The 18,048-nt window shown below is 38.9% G+C and overlaps 1 protein-coding gene and 1 non-coding gene across 3 annotated transcripts in view; both read left to right on the top strand.

Annotated features, from left to right (window-relative positions):
• Positions 1-17,792, top strand: part of srebf2 (sterol regulatory element binding transcription factor 2) — a 98,631-nt gene extending 80,839 nt beyond the window's left edge. For both annotated transcript variants that reach the window (XM_062036943.1, XM_062036942.1), the window contains 5 exons: positions 1,992-2,124; positions 4,642-4,813; positions 7,200-7,376; positions 11,652-11,763; positions 14,818-17,792. In XM_062036943.1, coding sequence (XP_061892927.1) covers positions 1,992-2,124; positions 4,642-4,813; positions 7,200-7,376; positions 11,652-11,763; positions 14,818-15,020 — 797 coding nt within the window. In that variant the 3' untranslated portion in view covers positions 15,021-17,792. The remainder of the gene's footprint in view (positions 1-1,991; positions 2,125-4,641; positions 4,814-7,199; positions 7,377-11,651; positions 11,764-14,817) is intronic.
• On the top strand, positions 6,722-6,851 carry LOC133643023 (small nucleolar RNA SNORA35). The gene has a single exon (XR_009824639.1). It is a non-coding gene; the product is annotated as a small nucleolar RNA SNORA35 (small nucleolar RNA).
• Positions 17,793-18,048: the final 256 nt, after the last annotated feature.

Here is an 18,048-nt window from a genome sequence, read left to right as displayed (position 1 = left end):
TTCTAAATCACTAATCCTTGTCTCCATGGCGACAAATAAAGTGAGTGTCTTACAAGTATCATCCCTGCAGGACGAGGAATAGCTAAACATGTTTCACTCCACACCGTAGCTCACCGGCATCAAAATGTTATTAAACGCCATTAGTGGATCTTCACTCCACTGTATTGATATCAAGTACAGGAACGTATCTAGTCGATACTACTATGATTACGTCGATATTTTATGGCATCACAACTTCTTTCGTTTTTTTTAAATGTATATTATGTTTACAAAATCAGGAAATATGAATATTTGAATATGACAATCTCAATCAAAACCAATGTATGATCCTGTAACTACTTGGTATCGGATTGACACCCACATTTGTGGTATCATCCAAAACTAATGTAAAGTGTCAAACAACAGAATAATAAGTGATTATTACATTTTAACAGAAATGTAGACAAAACATGTTAAAAGAGGAACTAAGCCGATATTAACAGTAAATTAACAAGTAACTACTTGGTATCGGATTGACACCCACATTTGTGGTATCATCCAAAACTAATGTAAAGTGTCAAACAACAGAATAATAAGTGATTATTACATTTTAACAGAAATGTAGACAAAACATGTTAAAAGAGGAACTAAGCCGATATTAACAGTAAATTAACAAGTAGATTAATAATACATTTTCTACCACTTGTCCTTAATAATGTTGACAAAATAATGGAATGATAAATGAAAATGACACAATATGTTACTGCATATGTTAGCAGACAAATTTGGAGCCTTTGGTTTGTTTACTTACTACTAGTAAGTAATAATAATAATAATAATGGATTAGATTTTATATCGCGCTTTTCTATTATTGATACTCAACGCGCTCAAGTAAGTACAAGTTGTCTAGTATGTTCACTATTTTATTTAAGGAATTAACTGCAATAAGAAACATGTTTAATGTACCCTCAGATTTTTTGTTAAAATAAAGCCAATAATGCAATTTTTTTGTGGTGCCCTTTATTTAGAAAAGTACCGAAATAATTTTAGTACCGGTACCAAAATATTGACACTAGTGTGTGTATGTATGTATGTGTGTGTATATATATATATATATATATATATATATATATATATATATATATATATATATATATATATATATATATATATATATATATATATATATATATATATATATATATATATATATATATATATATATATATCTCACACACACACACACACACACACAGTACAGGCCAAAAGTTTGGACACACCTTCTCATTTGGACACACCTTCTCATTCAGGCCCATCGCTGGACCGCCAAAAAATATATTATTATTTATTGTAAATTTAGTTAGAGTTTATTTTAGCGCTGGGCAATTGTATGTAAATGTTTTTAATCCGTTTTTAAGTCCCTTCTTTTGTATTATAAAAATAGTATTTGATTTTGTAATCAGCCTGACCAAAGCCTTGATAGTAATATTTGTGATCAACACATGGTTTTGTATCATTCGACAAGATTGTAAACTGCAAGTAGGTTAGATATAATTATGGAATTAAAGTCAAAAGTAAGATTACTAATTTGGGGTTAAGAGTGGGCCCTGAGTTTAAAAAAGGTTAAGAACCCCTGATTTTGACCACAAAGAAATGCGTTGAATGTAGATTAGAATCATCATAGGTTGCAATGTAAGTACACCAAATATGGGCTTGTGTGTTTGAGACCCCTGTCGTTGACACAAAGTAACGAACCAACGGTGTGGCGTACTAACATGTATTCATGGTTGGCAGGTCTGCGTTATGCATATTAAGCGACTTTGTGTACTTAGAAAAGCGCTATATAAATCCCAGGTATTATTATTATCATTATTATTATATTGGAAATGACAGCAGAACAAATGTGCAATATTTCCTGAGTACACTTTTCTTTTTCGAAACGTCACAGCTAGACACAATCAGAAAGGCTCATTATATAAAATATCTTTGTTTTCCTCCGTTTTGTCTGCCAGTGAGAGATCCGGTGAGTCGTTGGTGGGCTTTAGTACTGAAGGCCGCTGTCTATTGGCTTCAGGGTGAGGATGCCACTGTGAGGTCACTGCTGGCAGATACTGAGAGAATGCCGGGGGCTCTGCAGACTGGAAAGTAAGTGCTGTGTCTGCAAGCTCATTATAAAGTCATCAAATGTACTTCACAGGCTTTAACGTGTACTTTTTACAGTCTTTAAAGCAGTGGTTCTCAAACTTGGCTCTCCATAATGACCAACAATGAAATACAGTAGCGTAGTCTGCCTAAGTATTCATTAAAAACAAGGCAGAGGTTTTGTTTACCAAGTATATATAATAGTTTAACATTACACACAGTTTGAACAGTAACAGTGTTTGAATACTTAATTAAGTGATTATTTGATGTACCACTAGATGGAGCCTGTGGTACGCGCCACAGTTTGACAATCAGTGTTTTAAAGGATTTGTTTAAAGGGGAACTGCACTTTTTTTTAAATTTTGCCTACCGTTTACAATCATTATGAGAGACAACAAGACAAAAGGTTTTTTTTACATTTTAACGTAATAATTGTCTCATTCTAGGTGGCTAGCAATGCAGCTAATGGGAGCAATCAATTCTACCTCCAAATCACTTTAAAAATGCATTAAAAAACTGTCAACAATACTTCGTTTACGTTTTGTAACCTCTATAATAACCAAGCTGTAGCAACATTGATATTGTAAGAGTGAACACTGAGGATCTCTTTTGCTAGCGTAGTAACACATCGGCGTGCTACGGTATTAGCCGTAAAAAGCTACCTACAGCAAGGGGTAAGCTAACTTCTTTGTCAGCACAAAACGCGTTTGAGTTTGTAATGCACAACACAATGCGATAGGACACCAATCGGTACTGAGTGGAAAAACATGAACAATCATATTACGGTATCTGTAAAGTATTATTTAATGTTTTGTTTGTACATAGCTAGCCCAACAGCGTATGTACTGTAGTTGTAATAACACGCTTGACGTGCTGCGTGTATCATGATCAATTATTAAAGTCCTTCAGTCGATGGACAGTTGTGCGTTTGGTCTAGCTGGCCAGGGACGTTTATTTGGGTAAGCACTCCATTAATGTCGAAAAAGCTTGACTTCATATTCCACATTTATAGCGCCAAAGTCACTTTCACCTCACTCTCTCAGCTTCCGTCTGCTCCAATGTGTCACCCTTCCTTCATGCTTGCTTCTAGAAGCAGCAGTTCATCCTCCCTATATTCAGCTTCAAAAAGATAAGGTTGTGAATCTTCATTTGTCCAAAAATAAATAGGAACACACAGTTGTTGCCAGAAGTCAGAAGTGCCCTGCTATGGAAACTGAAATAAATGCGCGGAGGAAGTCAGTCCTGCCAATGATTAAAATGACCTAAATATTGTACATATTACATATTGTTATGAAGGTGTCTGTTCCTACATTATATATATACTTGTAGTGTGTATATTGTACGTATTACATATTGTTATGAAGCTGTCTGTTACTACATTATATATATACTTGCAGTGTGTATATTGTACATATTACATATTGTTATGATGCTGTCGGTTACTACATTATATATGTATATATACTTGCAGTGTTTATATTGTACATATTACATATTGTTAGGAAGGTGTCTGTTACTACATTATATATATACACTACCGTTCAAAAGTTTGGGGTCACCCAAACAATTTTGTGGAATAGCCTTCATTTCTAAGAACAAGAATAGACTGTCGAGTTTCAGGAGAAAGTTCTCTTTTTCTGGCCATTTTGAGCGTTTAATTGACCCCACAAATGTGATGCTCCAGAAACTCAATCTGCTCAAAGGAAGGTCAGTTTTGTAGCTTCTGTAACGAGCTAAACTGTTTTCAGATGTGTGAACATGATTGCACAAGGGTTTTCTAATCATCAATTAGCCTTCTGAGCCAATGAGCAAACACATTGTACCATTAGAACACTAGAGTGATAGTTGCTGGAAATGGGCCTCTATACACCTATGTAGATATTGCACCAAAAACCAGACATTTGCAGCTAGAATAGTCATTTACCACATTAGCAATGTATAGAGTGTATTTCTTTAAAGTTAAGACTAGTTTAAAGTTATCTTCATTGAAAAGTACAGTGCTTTTCCTTCAAAAATAAGGACATTTCAATGCGACCCCAAACTTTTGAACGGTAGTATATATATATATATATATATATATATATATATATATATATATATATATATATATATATATATATATATATATATATATATATACTTACTTAAATTGTGTATATTGTAAATATCACATATTGTTATGAAGGTGTCTGTTACTACATTGTATATATACTTGCAGTGTGTATATAAAACATATTACATATTGTTATGAAGGTGTCTGTTACTACAATATATATATATATTTGCCGTGTGTATATAAAATGTCGGTGGAGGGTTTTAAAGTTGGCTACAACGGTGACTCTCATTAGCCACATTCTGCAAGCATTTTCTATCCTCTTTAAAAATCTATAAAGAAAAACCTACATATGTGTTTTTGTCTCTCAAAATGATTTTGAACGACAACATTCCAAAAAAAGTGCCGTTTACCTTTAAGGATAATTTCCTCATTGTATAGTTGTCCGTCACCCTTTTCGGTTTCAGACACCCTCTGCCCAAAGCTGTACTGTTACTATGCAAGTCAGTTCAGAAGAGTCTGTCGCCTCTGAAGGGAGACGGGACGCAAGCCTGCCTGTCCAGTTGTCACCAAGCCAGCAATTGCCTACGCTCCAGCATCTCTTTGCACCTCGGCCAGCCGGAGAGTTGTCTAGACCAGGTAGAAATCAAACAATATTGTCGTTAAATCTGTTTCACTCCGGCGTTTGGGTTTGTGGTAGTAGGCCTTGGAAAATATCTTCGGGGATAATTAGGGATGGGCACCGAATTCAGTATTTTTATAGGTACTGGGCACCGAACAGTGCCATATTTTGAAACCTTTAATGCACACATGTCACGTCCGGTTGCAAACTCGGCAACGGCTCAAGCATTTGGCCGGGAAATAAGTAATCAAGTACTCAGTCGGAGTGCCTCGAAGTACCATATTTTTTGGACTATAAAACGCGTCAGATTATAAGGCACATTGCCCATGAACGGGTCGATTTGGGTCTATTTTTACACATAAGGCGCAGTAAAGGGGTCATATTAATGATTTTTTTTGTACATTTAAAACACTTCCTTGTGGTCTACATAACATGTAATGGTGGTTATTTGGTCAAAATGTTGCATAGATTATGTTTTACAGACCATCTTCAAGTCGTCCATTCAGAATGCGCCGTTTGGTGGGCGGGTCTTATTTATGTGCCTCCACTTAGACAGCGTCTTCTCCCCGTTATCTTTGTTGTACCGGTAGTTGTTAGTGCTTCCATAGCGAAGCTACTGACAGATATGAGTGAGAAGTGTACGCTACTTTGTATTAGAAATGGCAACAGCGGAGGATAAATGCCCCCTCAACAAGAGAATAGAAGAAAAGAAGGAGCTTGTTGATTACAACGGCGGACGCACGCACATTTTCGGGACTTATGCAGAACCCAAATACACAAGAGTTGGAACAAATAGGTAAGAAAAGTTGGTTTTGCATAATACTGCGAAATAAAACATATATATGTCTTATTCAGGAATCAATAAAGTACTATCTATCTATAATAGGTGCCATTTTGGGGTCAAAACATTCTGACAGGTTTTTGAGCGCCGCGTGTAATCTTCTATATTTTCAATGAAACATTGAAGTTTTGGTGTTGCTTGCTTACGGGTACTTGCTGGCGTCATTTATAGAACAAGCGTCAACCTGCAGTCCACCCGTATCTCTTTGTGTGACTGCCATCTACTTGTCACACTTATCATTACACCATGTACCAAATAAAATTGGTTCGAGGTCAGCACAACCAGAAACAATACATACACAAGACGCACCGAGTTATGAGGCGCACTGTCGCCTTTTGAGAAAATGAAAGGATTTTAAGTGCGCCTTATAGGTCGAAAAATATGGTAATGTTACAATTTACCGTACCAACAAAGCAAGAGGGCTGCACTCAAAAGTATAGTAAGGCCTTATTTTTACAAAATGCGCTAGCTTGATGCTAATTGCTATACACATACTACCAATTAGCATTAGCGATTTTACATGGCAATTTCAACACTTAAATGTGGTAATGAAAACTACAACTGAGATACACGTTGCCATCAAACAGCTGGTGTGTAATAAATGCAATACTTAGAGTTTAAAGAATTTGTAGAAAAGACTGAGACATAATGGAAAAGACTACTTTCTGACCGTCTAACAGTACTGCCATCTAATGTCTTGGCATTGCAACTACATGGAAAATGTACATATTATAAAACAGTACAGTGACAGAAAAGTGTAAGATAACAAAATAAGTGGACACCACAGCTGAATGTTAAATTAAACTTAGGTTTTTTTTAAACAATAAACATTTATTGACAAGATATTTCAAAGTTTTAAAATTTGAACACAAATATACAGAAAATTGTTACTGGTATCGGTATTATCTGACATTTCTGGACGAGACGGATTATTCTGTCTTTCTATTGATATGTGTTTTAAAAGTCTTCACCAACCGCCCTCCCGGGACCTCCCATGAAGAACTGTAAATAGACCTTTGGAAGTTCCTTTGAGGCAGAAGAAGACAATAGAGATGCCTAAAAATAACAATACTTAAAAAAACCTTTGCACTGTCAAGTGACTGGACTTCCTCTGTCATGGTTTTCCAATCTCATTCAAGTGCTAGAAAAATCTCAGTTGGCAGAAGGGTTGATCTCGACCTCTGGCTCACCCCTTTCGAAGACTGAGAACAAAAAAACACAAAACCCTGCATGGACCTGAACACAAGATGGCAGGAGGTGGCTGTGGTGCATTGTAGTTGCATTGCATGATCTTCAAGCCCAGTGCAGTGTTTCTGCAGTGCATTACAGAGGTCTCCCAGCTCAGCTCGCACCCACTGAACAACCCACCTATCACAATTGACAGCACTTAATATCATATTGTTATTGGTTTTTATTTGTGAATAAGATAGGGTGGTAAGCGCAATGGGACTCACTTATGTCATTGTTAACGAAAATGACAAAGATCCTTGCAAGGCTTACGCCATACAAAATTGAATATTTTATTTTGTAAAATAAATATATATTTTTATTTTTATTCCAAGGCGATGGAGCTCCTGGTGTGTGATCTTCTGCTTACCTTGAGGACAAGTTTATGGCAGCGAGGCAGCAGCACTCATGGAGACCGTGGCCCAGCACCTGCATCCCAGCTGGCAGGTTTTCAGAATGACCTGAGTGCACTGAGAAAGCTCACACAGTCGTCCAGACAGGCGCAACATAAGGTAAACCCCATGGCAAAACATTAACCTAACATAGATGCAAATGGTTTTGGCAAAGTTCCCAGGAGCTAAAGTCATCATTGTTTACTAGGGATGCAGGTATTGTAGATATTGTGGTTTCAAAATCCTCACAATAATGCCCTGACGTGTGACGATATCGAATGGAAACTTACTGACTGTAATTTTTTTCTGGCACTTTGGCATTGGTGTATAAGCCGCACCCACCAAATTTTAGAAGAAAAACATATTTTCCATATATTAGCCGCAGATATTTACGTTGTGAAATAAGTTATTTACACATAAATATTCTGTAAATGAGCACGGTGACAGAGAGGTTAGTGCGTCTGCCTCACAATACGAAGGTCCTGGGTTCGATCCTGCGCTCGGGATCTTTCTGTGTGGAGTTTGCATGTTCTCCCCGTGACTGCGTGGGTTCCCTTTGGGTACTCAGACTTCCTCCCACCTCCAAAGACATGCACCTGGGGATAGGTTTATTGGCAAAACTAAATTGGCCCTAGTGTGTGAATGTGAGTGTGAATGTTGTCTATCTGTGTTGGCCCTGTGATGAGGTGGCGACTTGTCCAGGGTGTACTCCACCTTCCACCCGAATGCAACTGAGATAGGCTCGAGCACCCCCCGCGACCCCAAACGGGACAAGCGGTAGAAATGGATGGATAGGTTTATTTACATACCTTAATTGTTTCCAAAAGGTGGCTGTAATACAGCAGTAAAACGGCTGATCAAACAAAACAGAAGTCATCGTCATGGACCCACTAGCTGCGGAAGCTAGCTGTCCAATCAGCTAAACAGACTCAATAACTCCACGGTGACGTATTGGTGAATTTACTGAGCAATTTGTGAAACTGAAACATTACAAAAATAATGTCATTGTAAGTCAATAAATACTAACACAGACACTCGTAAACATTTTAGCATATTAGCTAATGTTAACGACGGTAGCTTCATTACATTGCGATAGCACCTACAGGTTAACGGGACGGGACGGTTGAGTAAGTAAGAATTGTTTTAGTTACATTGTAAAACTTACAAATCTTCCATACGAGTAGAAACACTGCGGCACTTCTATTTCCGGTTCAAAGCTTTAAACAACAGAAAACTCTCGCAGGCATTCACCCAGCATCACCTGCAGTAAGCGAACTTGTCCAAAAGATGGTGCCATGGCACAAACAACAACAGACCATTTAAGTGTCTTTGCATGTACAGGTATTTTATGAAAACTATTTGCTTTATGGTTGTCAGCGAAGAAAAATCCTTAAATTAGCCGCACCGTTTTATAAGATGCACCCACTTAATTTTAAAAGAAAAATTTTTTTTTTGTCTTATATTAGCCACACCGGACTATAAGACGCAGATATATACGTTGTGAAATTAGTTATTTACACAGAAATACAGTATTTTGTAAATGCTTATTTACATACCTTAATTGTTTCTAAAAGGTGTCTGTAACACAGCAGTAAAACGGATGATCAAACAAAACAGAAGTCATCGTCAGGGAACCACTAGCTGCACAAGGTAGCTCTCCAATCAGCTAAACAGACTCAATAACTCCACAGTGACGTTTTGGTGAATTTATTGAGGAATTTGTGAAACTGAAACACAACAAAAAGAATGGCATTTTAAGTTAAAAATAGTAACACAGACACTCGTAAACCTGTTAGCATATTAGCTAATGCTAACGACGCTAGCTTCATTACATTACGATAGCACCTACAGATATGGATTAAAACACTCCCACAAACACACATGGGACAATTGAGTAAGTAAGAATTGTTTTAGTTACATTGTAAAACTTACAAATGTTCCATACGAGTAGAAACGCTATGGATGATTGGAAGACACTTGTTACAGTGGATGTTTACATTTTCACTTTCAAGACATTCAACTGTACGTTTAAAAAAATATTTGCTTGAAACAGCATGTGTGTTTGTAGGAGTGTTTTAATCCATATCTGTAGGCGCTATCGTAATGTAATGAAGCTAGCGTCGTTAGCATTAGCTAACATGCTTAACAAAAAAGCATTCTGTATCGACACGCTGCAGTTCTCTTTTCGCCAGAGACAGCGAGGGACAAAGTAGAGTCTCTAAACACGAGTACAGTCTATAATAAAACCACAAAAAGGTGTTAGATTTGTTGTTTTTAATAAAGCCAAAATCACAAACAACAATAGGCAGCAACAATTGAAAATAGATCAAAACAATATAGTATGAAAAATGTATGTTAATGCTAATTAATAATAACACATATTTGTTTTTAAATGTATCTATGCAGTTTTGAGCCTTTTTAAAGAAAATAATATAACAAATGATGCATATTCTAAGATTATGTCATTGTGACAACACCCCCACCACCACAGGTATTTTGGCAATCTCCGGGAAACCCAAAAGTAAAATAATTGATGAGAACATTGGAGCATTACGTTTGTGTTCAATTACAGTAAGTGTGTTTATCCTAAACATTCCTGCCACTTCATTTTACACTATATGGCATTTTTACGAGATCTTTTTTTTTTTGCACACAATACCATAATAATATTGCACTGTGGCCTTAATACCATGTCATGAAATACTGATATCGTTACATCCCTGTTGTCTATTTTGCAAGTATATATATAGAGGTGAGGGTCTTTAATTTGACTTGCTGTTGTACTCTGTCTCATAGTGTTAACATGTGCTCTATGTTTCCTTACCATTATTGGTATGTTGTCTATTACCATTATTGGTCCTTTGTCCATTACCACTGTTGGTATTGTTCATTCTTCCTACATTGTTGAAACAAATTATTGTTACTGTGTAATAATTATTCTTACCTGTGGTAATGCCACCATGATACAACATGTGTATTATGATTATTGTTGTGTTTCAGTTTCACAAATTCCTCAATAAATTCACCAAAACGTCACTGTGGAGTTATTGAGTCTGTAACAGTGAAGCTCAATGTATTAATCACTGAATGGATGAAGAACTATAGAGTATATGATATCATAATTGCCAAATTTTAACCAAATACAATATTATAAGTTTTACCAATTTTATTTTGTTACACACAGTCAAACTGGTTTTTAAATGCTTGGATAACTCTGCTCCCCAATTGCTCTGCAAGGCAATTACAAGACTGCAAAGTGGTAACAGATCTACCACCCGAGCAATGTCAAAAGGCAACTGTTGTGTTCCATTCCGCAGAACATCTTTTGCCCAGACTGCCTTTTCAATAAAAGGACCACAACTATGGAACTCTCTACCTGACACTTTGAAAAGTATACCTGCACTTGTCACTTTCAAAAAACAAACAAAATTATGGCTAGTTGAGCAACAATCGTGTTCCGATGTTTAGTTTTTACTAATTTTTACTAATTGGTTTTTATCTAGTCTGCACTTTGTCTGTGTTATTATTATTATTGGCTTTTATCTAGTTTGCACTTTGTCTGTATTATTTCTATTGTCATTATTATCGACTCATCTTTGCCTTATTCTATTTTTTATTTACCTATTTTAATGATGTTGGATCTGTGTTGTTGTTGTTGTTGTTGGGGACAAGTGTTGTAAATTAGCTTTGGCTACAAACACTATGATGCATACATTGGATAACTGTTTCAGATGTCTGTTTTTGTATCTGTCTCTATTTCAAATAAACCTCTATAATATAAAAACTGGGGGTGGGATTAAATAAGTTATCTTCTTCTCACTCCCTTTCAGGCAAAACTGGATCTTCATGCTTACATAATGTACATTACTTTTTGCATTATATTAATTAATATTATTATGTGTTGTCTACCTACTACTTTTTTTGTGTCATTGCCTGAAATAAATGGAAAAAAATTAAATGAAAGTTATCTATTTACAAACCTAATTGGTTCCTGAACAGGGGTTCGTAAATAGAACAGTTTGTTTATTGAAGCAAATATCCTAATAAGAAACGATTTAGACAGGACTAATTGGTTACAGCTTTGACAAAAATCCATATTTTAGTAAAGGTTTGCGCACTTTGAACCCAGTATAAAGTGATATACTGTACTGAATATCAAATAAACATAGCAAGGAGGTAATGGATCAACTTAAGTACCGTTATCTCTTTATTAAGTCAAAACTACAGCAAGGAGCCCTTCTGACACGTACCCACAATCAGCCTCGTGGTGCACTCAGTTTGAAATCACAAGACTCTTTAACAGCGAGGTCTCTGCAGGGACTAAGAATAGAACATAAAATCCACTTTACATTTCAGTGAATCTGGCTCACATGTACGGTATGTATTTTCCTGTAGGTGTTCCTCCATGAGACCACAGTGAGGCTGATGGCCGGAGCCTGTCCCACAAGAACACACCAGCTGCTGGATCACAACCTGCGACGTAGAACACAGGGCTCCTGCGCTGCAGGTAAGGAACACGTCATGTCCGCTTTAGTTTAAGAATTGCCTTTGCTTGACTACGTTCGCATAATCCGTACCTGTTCTTCTGCAGTCCCCTAAATGAGGAGACGTTATATCAAACAACTAAGGACTAAATAGAACATTTTGTTTAGAAAATATTCAATATGCATTCTGTACGGGACAGTCATGTCACGTTCAAAGCCTTACAGATAGTCGGATATCCCAAAACTGTGTAACACTATACATACTTGCCAGGTCGCTTGGGTATCTTTGAGCATGTTAAAGAATCTGCTCTATGAAAGCAACATTGATAACGAAGCAGCATAGCGAACTTATTATTGATATGGACAGGGGGAATAAGTGGAGATGTTGTACCGGGGGCCCCTGAGCTTTTGTAAAGTTTAAAGAAAAAAAAGTCTGCCATTATGTCATGTAAAAAAAGTACAATTAATATAGCAGGGAAAGTTCAATAATAAGGTTGTTTGGGGTATCGGACTGTCTGATTGTGGCGGTCCGCTCCCTGTATGATCAGTGCCAGAGTTTGGTCCGCATTGCCGGCAGTAAGTCGGACACGTTTCCAGTGAGGGTTGGACTCCGCCAAGGCTGCCCTTTGTCACCGATTCTGTTCATAACTTTTATGGACATAATTTCTAGGCGCAGTCAAGGCGTTGAGGGGATCTGGTTTGGTGGCTGCAGGATTAGGTCTCTGCTTTTTGCAGATGATGTGGTCCTGATGGCTTCATCTGGCCAGGATCTTCAGCTCTCACTGGATCGGTTCGCAGCTGAGTGTGAAGCGACTGGGATGGGAATCAGCACCTCCAAGTCAGAGTCCATGGTTCTCGCCCGGAAAAGGGTGGAGTGCCATCTCCGGGTTGCGGAGGAGACCCTGCCCCAAGTGGAGGAGTTCAAGTACCTAGTCTTGTTCACAAGTGAGGGAAGAGTGGATCGTGAGATCGACAGGCGGATCGGTGCGGCGTCTTCTGTAATGCGGACGCTGTATCGATCCGTTGTGGTGAAGGAGCTGCTGAGCCGGAAGGCAAAGCTCTCAATTTACCGGTCGATCTACGTTCCCATCCTCACCTATGGTCATGAGCTTTGGGTTATGACCGAAAGGACAAGATCACGGGTACAAGCGGCCGAAATGAGTTTCCTCCGCCGGGTGGCGGGGCTCTCCCTTAGAGATAGGGTGAGAAGCTCTGCCATCCGGGGGGAGCTCAAAGTAAAGCCGCTGGTCCTCCACATCGAGAGGAGCCAGATGAGGTGGTTCGGACATCTGGTCAGGATGCCACCCGAACACCTCCCTAAGGAGGTGTTTAGGGCACGTCCGACCGGTAGGAGGCCACGGGGAAGACCCAGGACACGTTGGGAAGACTATGTCTCCCGGCTGGCCTGGGAACGCCTCGGGATCCCCCGGGAAGAGCTGGACGAAGTGGCTGGGGAGAGGGAAGTCTGTGTTTCCCTGCTTAGGCTGCTGCCCCCGCGACCCGACCTCGGATAAGCAGAAGAAGATGGATGGATGGATGAATCAAATTAAGAATATCTAAGGCTTTGTTCACACTTCAGGTCAATTCCACTTTTTTTCCCAATACGTGACCTGTATGGGATTTTTTCACGTCTGTGTGAACAGTGCAATTCCAAATTGTTCATATCCGACCCTGGCCTCTTTTGTATCCTTGAAGTTGCCATAAATGCGCCAGTACGGAGACATATTAGAACTGGAGCCATGTTTACTTCCGGTGCGTGCGACGTCATGACAGGTCAGGTTGCATTCACATCAGAAATCTAATTTTTTTTGGTAATATAAACGGCCACTTAAAAGATCGGATTTAACAGAAAATTTTGAATTAGACCGACCGATACACCGACCCTGCGGTGTAAACGTAGCCTGAAACTACCTACACCCCCCCCTATCAAAAATGGGTAGCGGCAAACCGGCTTGGAACACTTCACTCAGCATGGACGTCGTCAAAGCTCACCTTTAACATTCACACAGAGTACCAACATTTTGGAACAAGGATGAGCTGATAGAAGAAAGGTAAAAATATAATAAATCTATCTTAAAAATGTAATAAATATCTGTGGCAGCATAGGAGAAAGTTAAGTTTCACTTATGCATCTCATTGCACATATGGTGCATTCAAAGAACCATGATTAAAGTTAGAAAGATAGGTTTTCATTTATTATTAGTCCCCCTGTCTTTAGAAAGGGAGACTAATAATATGATCATGGTAAAAAATGATGTATTTTTGTAATTCGTATAATCCACTGATGATAATCCTGCGTGAATCCGCTAATCTCTACTTCACACTCTGAAGTCAAGGAAAACTCGACATATTTATAACCAAGTGGTTATATGATTATGTAAAACCATATTTTGGCCACTTTATATTGAATTTGTTGGCACTTTTTTTAAGAATTTTAGATTTTTTTATTCAAAACCAATTCAAAAAGTCAAAAACCGAATTAACGTTTCAACCAGATGCTTGCAATAATACGTTTTTTAGTGCATGTGAACGTACCAAGTAAGGATGCACAAAAAATATCCATCCCAAGAGTACGTCTTTTCATATATGTAACTGATTGAGCAGTGAAATATGTGTCTGATAACCTTTTATCCAAGGAGCTTGGTGATCGTGTCCATAGTCCAGAGTGCTGATGCAAATAAATGTAACTGATTGAGCATTGAAATACGTGTCTTTTCCCTCTGATTAAATAACAAACACGTGCCAAGGTGGGACAGAGCCGAGGTCTTCGGGAGTGGGATGGGGGGGCCCCTTAGTAGTCTATTGTATGGGGGCCCCATAATTTGGTGCTATGCCCCTGCATATGGAAAGTTTGTCAGTTCTTTGGCTTCTTCCGCCCAATAATCCACAGGGATTAATATCGCTTCATCTATTTATCTTTTTTTTTAATGACTGCATTTGATGTCCTTCATGTGTTGGTTGTACAGTGTGAGTGACTCAAGTGTTGATCCGGGTACTAAGTCCGTTTTACATTACTATAAACTACGACACAAATACAGCAGAATCTAAACGTTTCCTCTTCTTCCCGCTATTGCCAGAGGGCGAGAGGGAGCGTGCTCATGCCATCCTGCTGGCCTGCCGCCACCTGCCCATACCTCTGTTGACCCCGCCAGGGCACCGCGCCCACCTGCTGGACGAGGCCAAGCGCACCCTGGAGCGGGTGGGAGATCGCAGATCCCTGCAGGATTGTCAGCAGATCCTGTTGCGCCTGAGCGGCGGCACGAGCATTGCTGCATCCTAAACACACACACACACACACACGCACACACACACACACACACACACACACACACACACACACAGTTGAACTCCTTCATTTACAGCATGTAAATAATAGGAGTCAAATCATGTGCAGCTGCTTGAATGGCTCTGCTCTAGCACAGTGGCGCCACCCTTTGGTCATCGGTGGTACAACACTAGCTGCTTTTTAAAATAACAAGGGAATATCAGGTGAAGTGATCTCCTCGGAGATTAAAAAAGGGTGTGGTTTGATAAAAAAATAAAAATTTGAAATGAATAAATAGCTGTTGATACCAAGCTGCAGGATAATCAGCGTGACTTTATAAAGTCAAAATCAGTTTGCAGGCTTTTGTTTTGAAGGACTGTACTCGGCATAAACAGAGAGGCTCAGCGCAAAGTAGTGTCATGTCTACCTCACACACAGTACAATATACTGTGGGGAAAAATAACTTTAACTTGGAGGATGTTAAAGGTGCAACGTTCTATTAATCTCTCTAAAGGGACTTTTCTTCTTTCTCTTCAAAAAGAGTGAATGATACTAATTAGGGCCTGAGCAGCAAGGGCCCCATTGTAATTGTTGTTTTTTCCTCTAAACGTTTGAACGCATTTTTGAGGCCCTTAACATGCCCAGAAAGTCCCCGCATTTTGCAGGCGCGTCAGGTATGGTGAAAAGTTAAAATACAATTTCAAAATTGGCTCTCTAGCGCCACCTTGTAAATTTTTTTAATTAGCCCCGCCTACCAGTTTTGCACTTTGGCACAAAAATCGCAATAGACGTCTATCATGAGGGGACGCACATAAAAGTCTCAGAAACCCGTACCTGAAAACGAACAGGAAGTCGGCCATCTTGGTTTTTGATCTGCCGCTTTTCAAAGAAAAACTAGGGTCGTACTTCAACAAACTCCTCCTTGAGACTTAAAATGACTACACACATAGGTGATGATGAATTGCGAACAAATTTTGCCTACGCCATAAGATGTGGGCGTGGCATGGCGCCAAACATTGCTCCGATAATTTGCCACAAAACACGAAAAGTTAATAACTCGGCTCCACGTATTCGGATCTTGATCTTATTTGGTAGACATGATGATGATGACACCCTGAAGTGCCCAATGTTCCTACCGACTTGTAGTGGGTGGAGCCTTGTGGTGAAAACTGCCCTAGAAATCACCAGTCTGTCATTTCTGCACTTTAGCTGATCAGAGACAGATACTAAACTGATGGGTAAAGATAAATTGCAAAAAATATTTTGCAAATGCGAAAAAAGTCCCCACATTTTACAGGCACGTCAGGTATGGCGAAAATGTTTATATTTTTGGGGTCCTTAAAATGAAATTTAAAAATTCGCTCTCTGTCGCCCTTTTTAAGATTAGGGGGGAAAAAAGCCACTTATACCAGTTTCAAGTGTCAACACGAAAATTGCAACAGACGTCCACATGATGGGACGCACATAAAAGTCTCCAAAACCCATACCTGAAAACGAACAGGAAATCGGCCATCTTGGTTTTCGTTTGCCATTATTCGGCGAAAAAAAGGGGTCATACTTTAATGAACTTTTCCTAGGAACTTTGGCCAAATGAGTCAGGGTTACAATTACAGACACTACACATAGAGGTGGTGATAAATTTAAAACAAATTTTTCCTACGCCATAGTATGTGGGCGTGGCACGGCACCAAACTTTGATCTAATAGTTCGCCACGAAACGTTAACTCGGTTTCACAAGTTCAGATCTTGATCCTTATTGCTAAAAATGATATTTTTGGTGGTGGGTCAGGGCATCGGGAAGGACGTGACGACAAGCGTCACGTTTGCCGACCGACTCACGTGAACCCCCGCGGTGCAACAGGGGCGATGGCCCGTTCAACGCTGCTCGCAGCTTTAAAAATGTTAGGAGTGTTACTAATGCCTACTTACTCACACATACAGGACATGTACACTTTTCTGAATATTAATAGTCGGACTGTACATAGGTAGAAAATGCTATATTTTAAAGTAGATTAACTACATCTTTCAGAAAATGCAACTATGCTATATTTTAAAGTAGATTAACCCCTTTAGGGAGACCCTTATTGAGGACAAGCAGAGCAGTTTTATACATTTTACATTTAAACCCCCAAGCAAAGTGGAAACATATTTGTTTTTGTTTTATTACCAATCAAATCAATTTCTTATCACAATTTAAAGTTGATATTAAAAATATTTCCAATGTGGGAATCCTCCTTTTTCTATTGTAAAATAGGTTTTAACTTTGTGGCCTAAATGAGGAATAAGTGTCACACTCTATGTCATCATTCAAGCCTCTTAATTGTAAACAAAAGTGGTTTTATCATATTTTTATTGGTAGTTTTTGTTTTGCCTCCCAACACAAGGCACTTCTGTCATTCCTGTCTGATTTTTCTGTCTTGTATGTTAAAGGCTCCAGAAAGATGTTCAATAGTAGAGAACATAGACGAGCATTAGTTTGGGGTTGCCCTTTTATGAGTCCATCGCAAGTTATTCCATCTCTTGATAGCAAACACAAGTATGTGCTTTGAGAAACTTCCAGAAGATTGTCCCACAGGTCAAAGCAAGCAGATCATTCTATTCCTTGACGGTGCACAAAGGAAGAGAGCAATGCTGGATTAGACGTAGTTAATTAGCGGGGTTATCATTCTTCTGTCGTGATTATGTCACAACTTTTGATGTCCTCTCCACTTTGAGTAGTTTATTTTTCCAAATGTATGTTTATTTTAATGTTGGTGCTTTTATATAATAAAACAACACGTGATGGTGGTTGATATTCTTGTTTTTTCTAAAATGAATGTGTGTGTGTGATAAGGGTATCGCAACTGGCTCACCTTTACAGGTACTCGCCCCTGCACCATCTGTGAGCCTGTGGCCTCACTCTCTTCATCTCTCTTTTCATCAAAGCACCGGTGGGACTCTGCATGGCAGGGACGTCCTCCTCCCTGAGCCAAGACTAAGCTTGACCGCATACCTCAACTGGACATGAGTTGGTTGGCATCAGTAGGTTCTCAAATGGGCACCC

The sequence above is a fragment of the Entelurus aequoreus genome, linkage group LG25 (assembly GCF_033978785.1).
Source record: "Entelurus aequoreus isolate RoL-2023_Sb linkage group LG25, RoL_Eaeq_v1.1, whole genome shotgun sequence".
Classification (NCBI taxonomy): domain Eukaryota; kingdom Metazoa; phylum Chordata; class Actinopteri; order Syngnathiformes; family Syngnathidae; genus Entelurus; species Entelurus aequoreus.
Note: the sequence above shows the minus strand (reverse complement) of the source record. Positions and strands in the feature narration are given on the sequence as shown.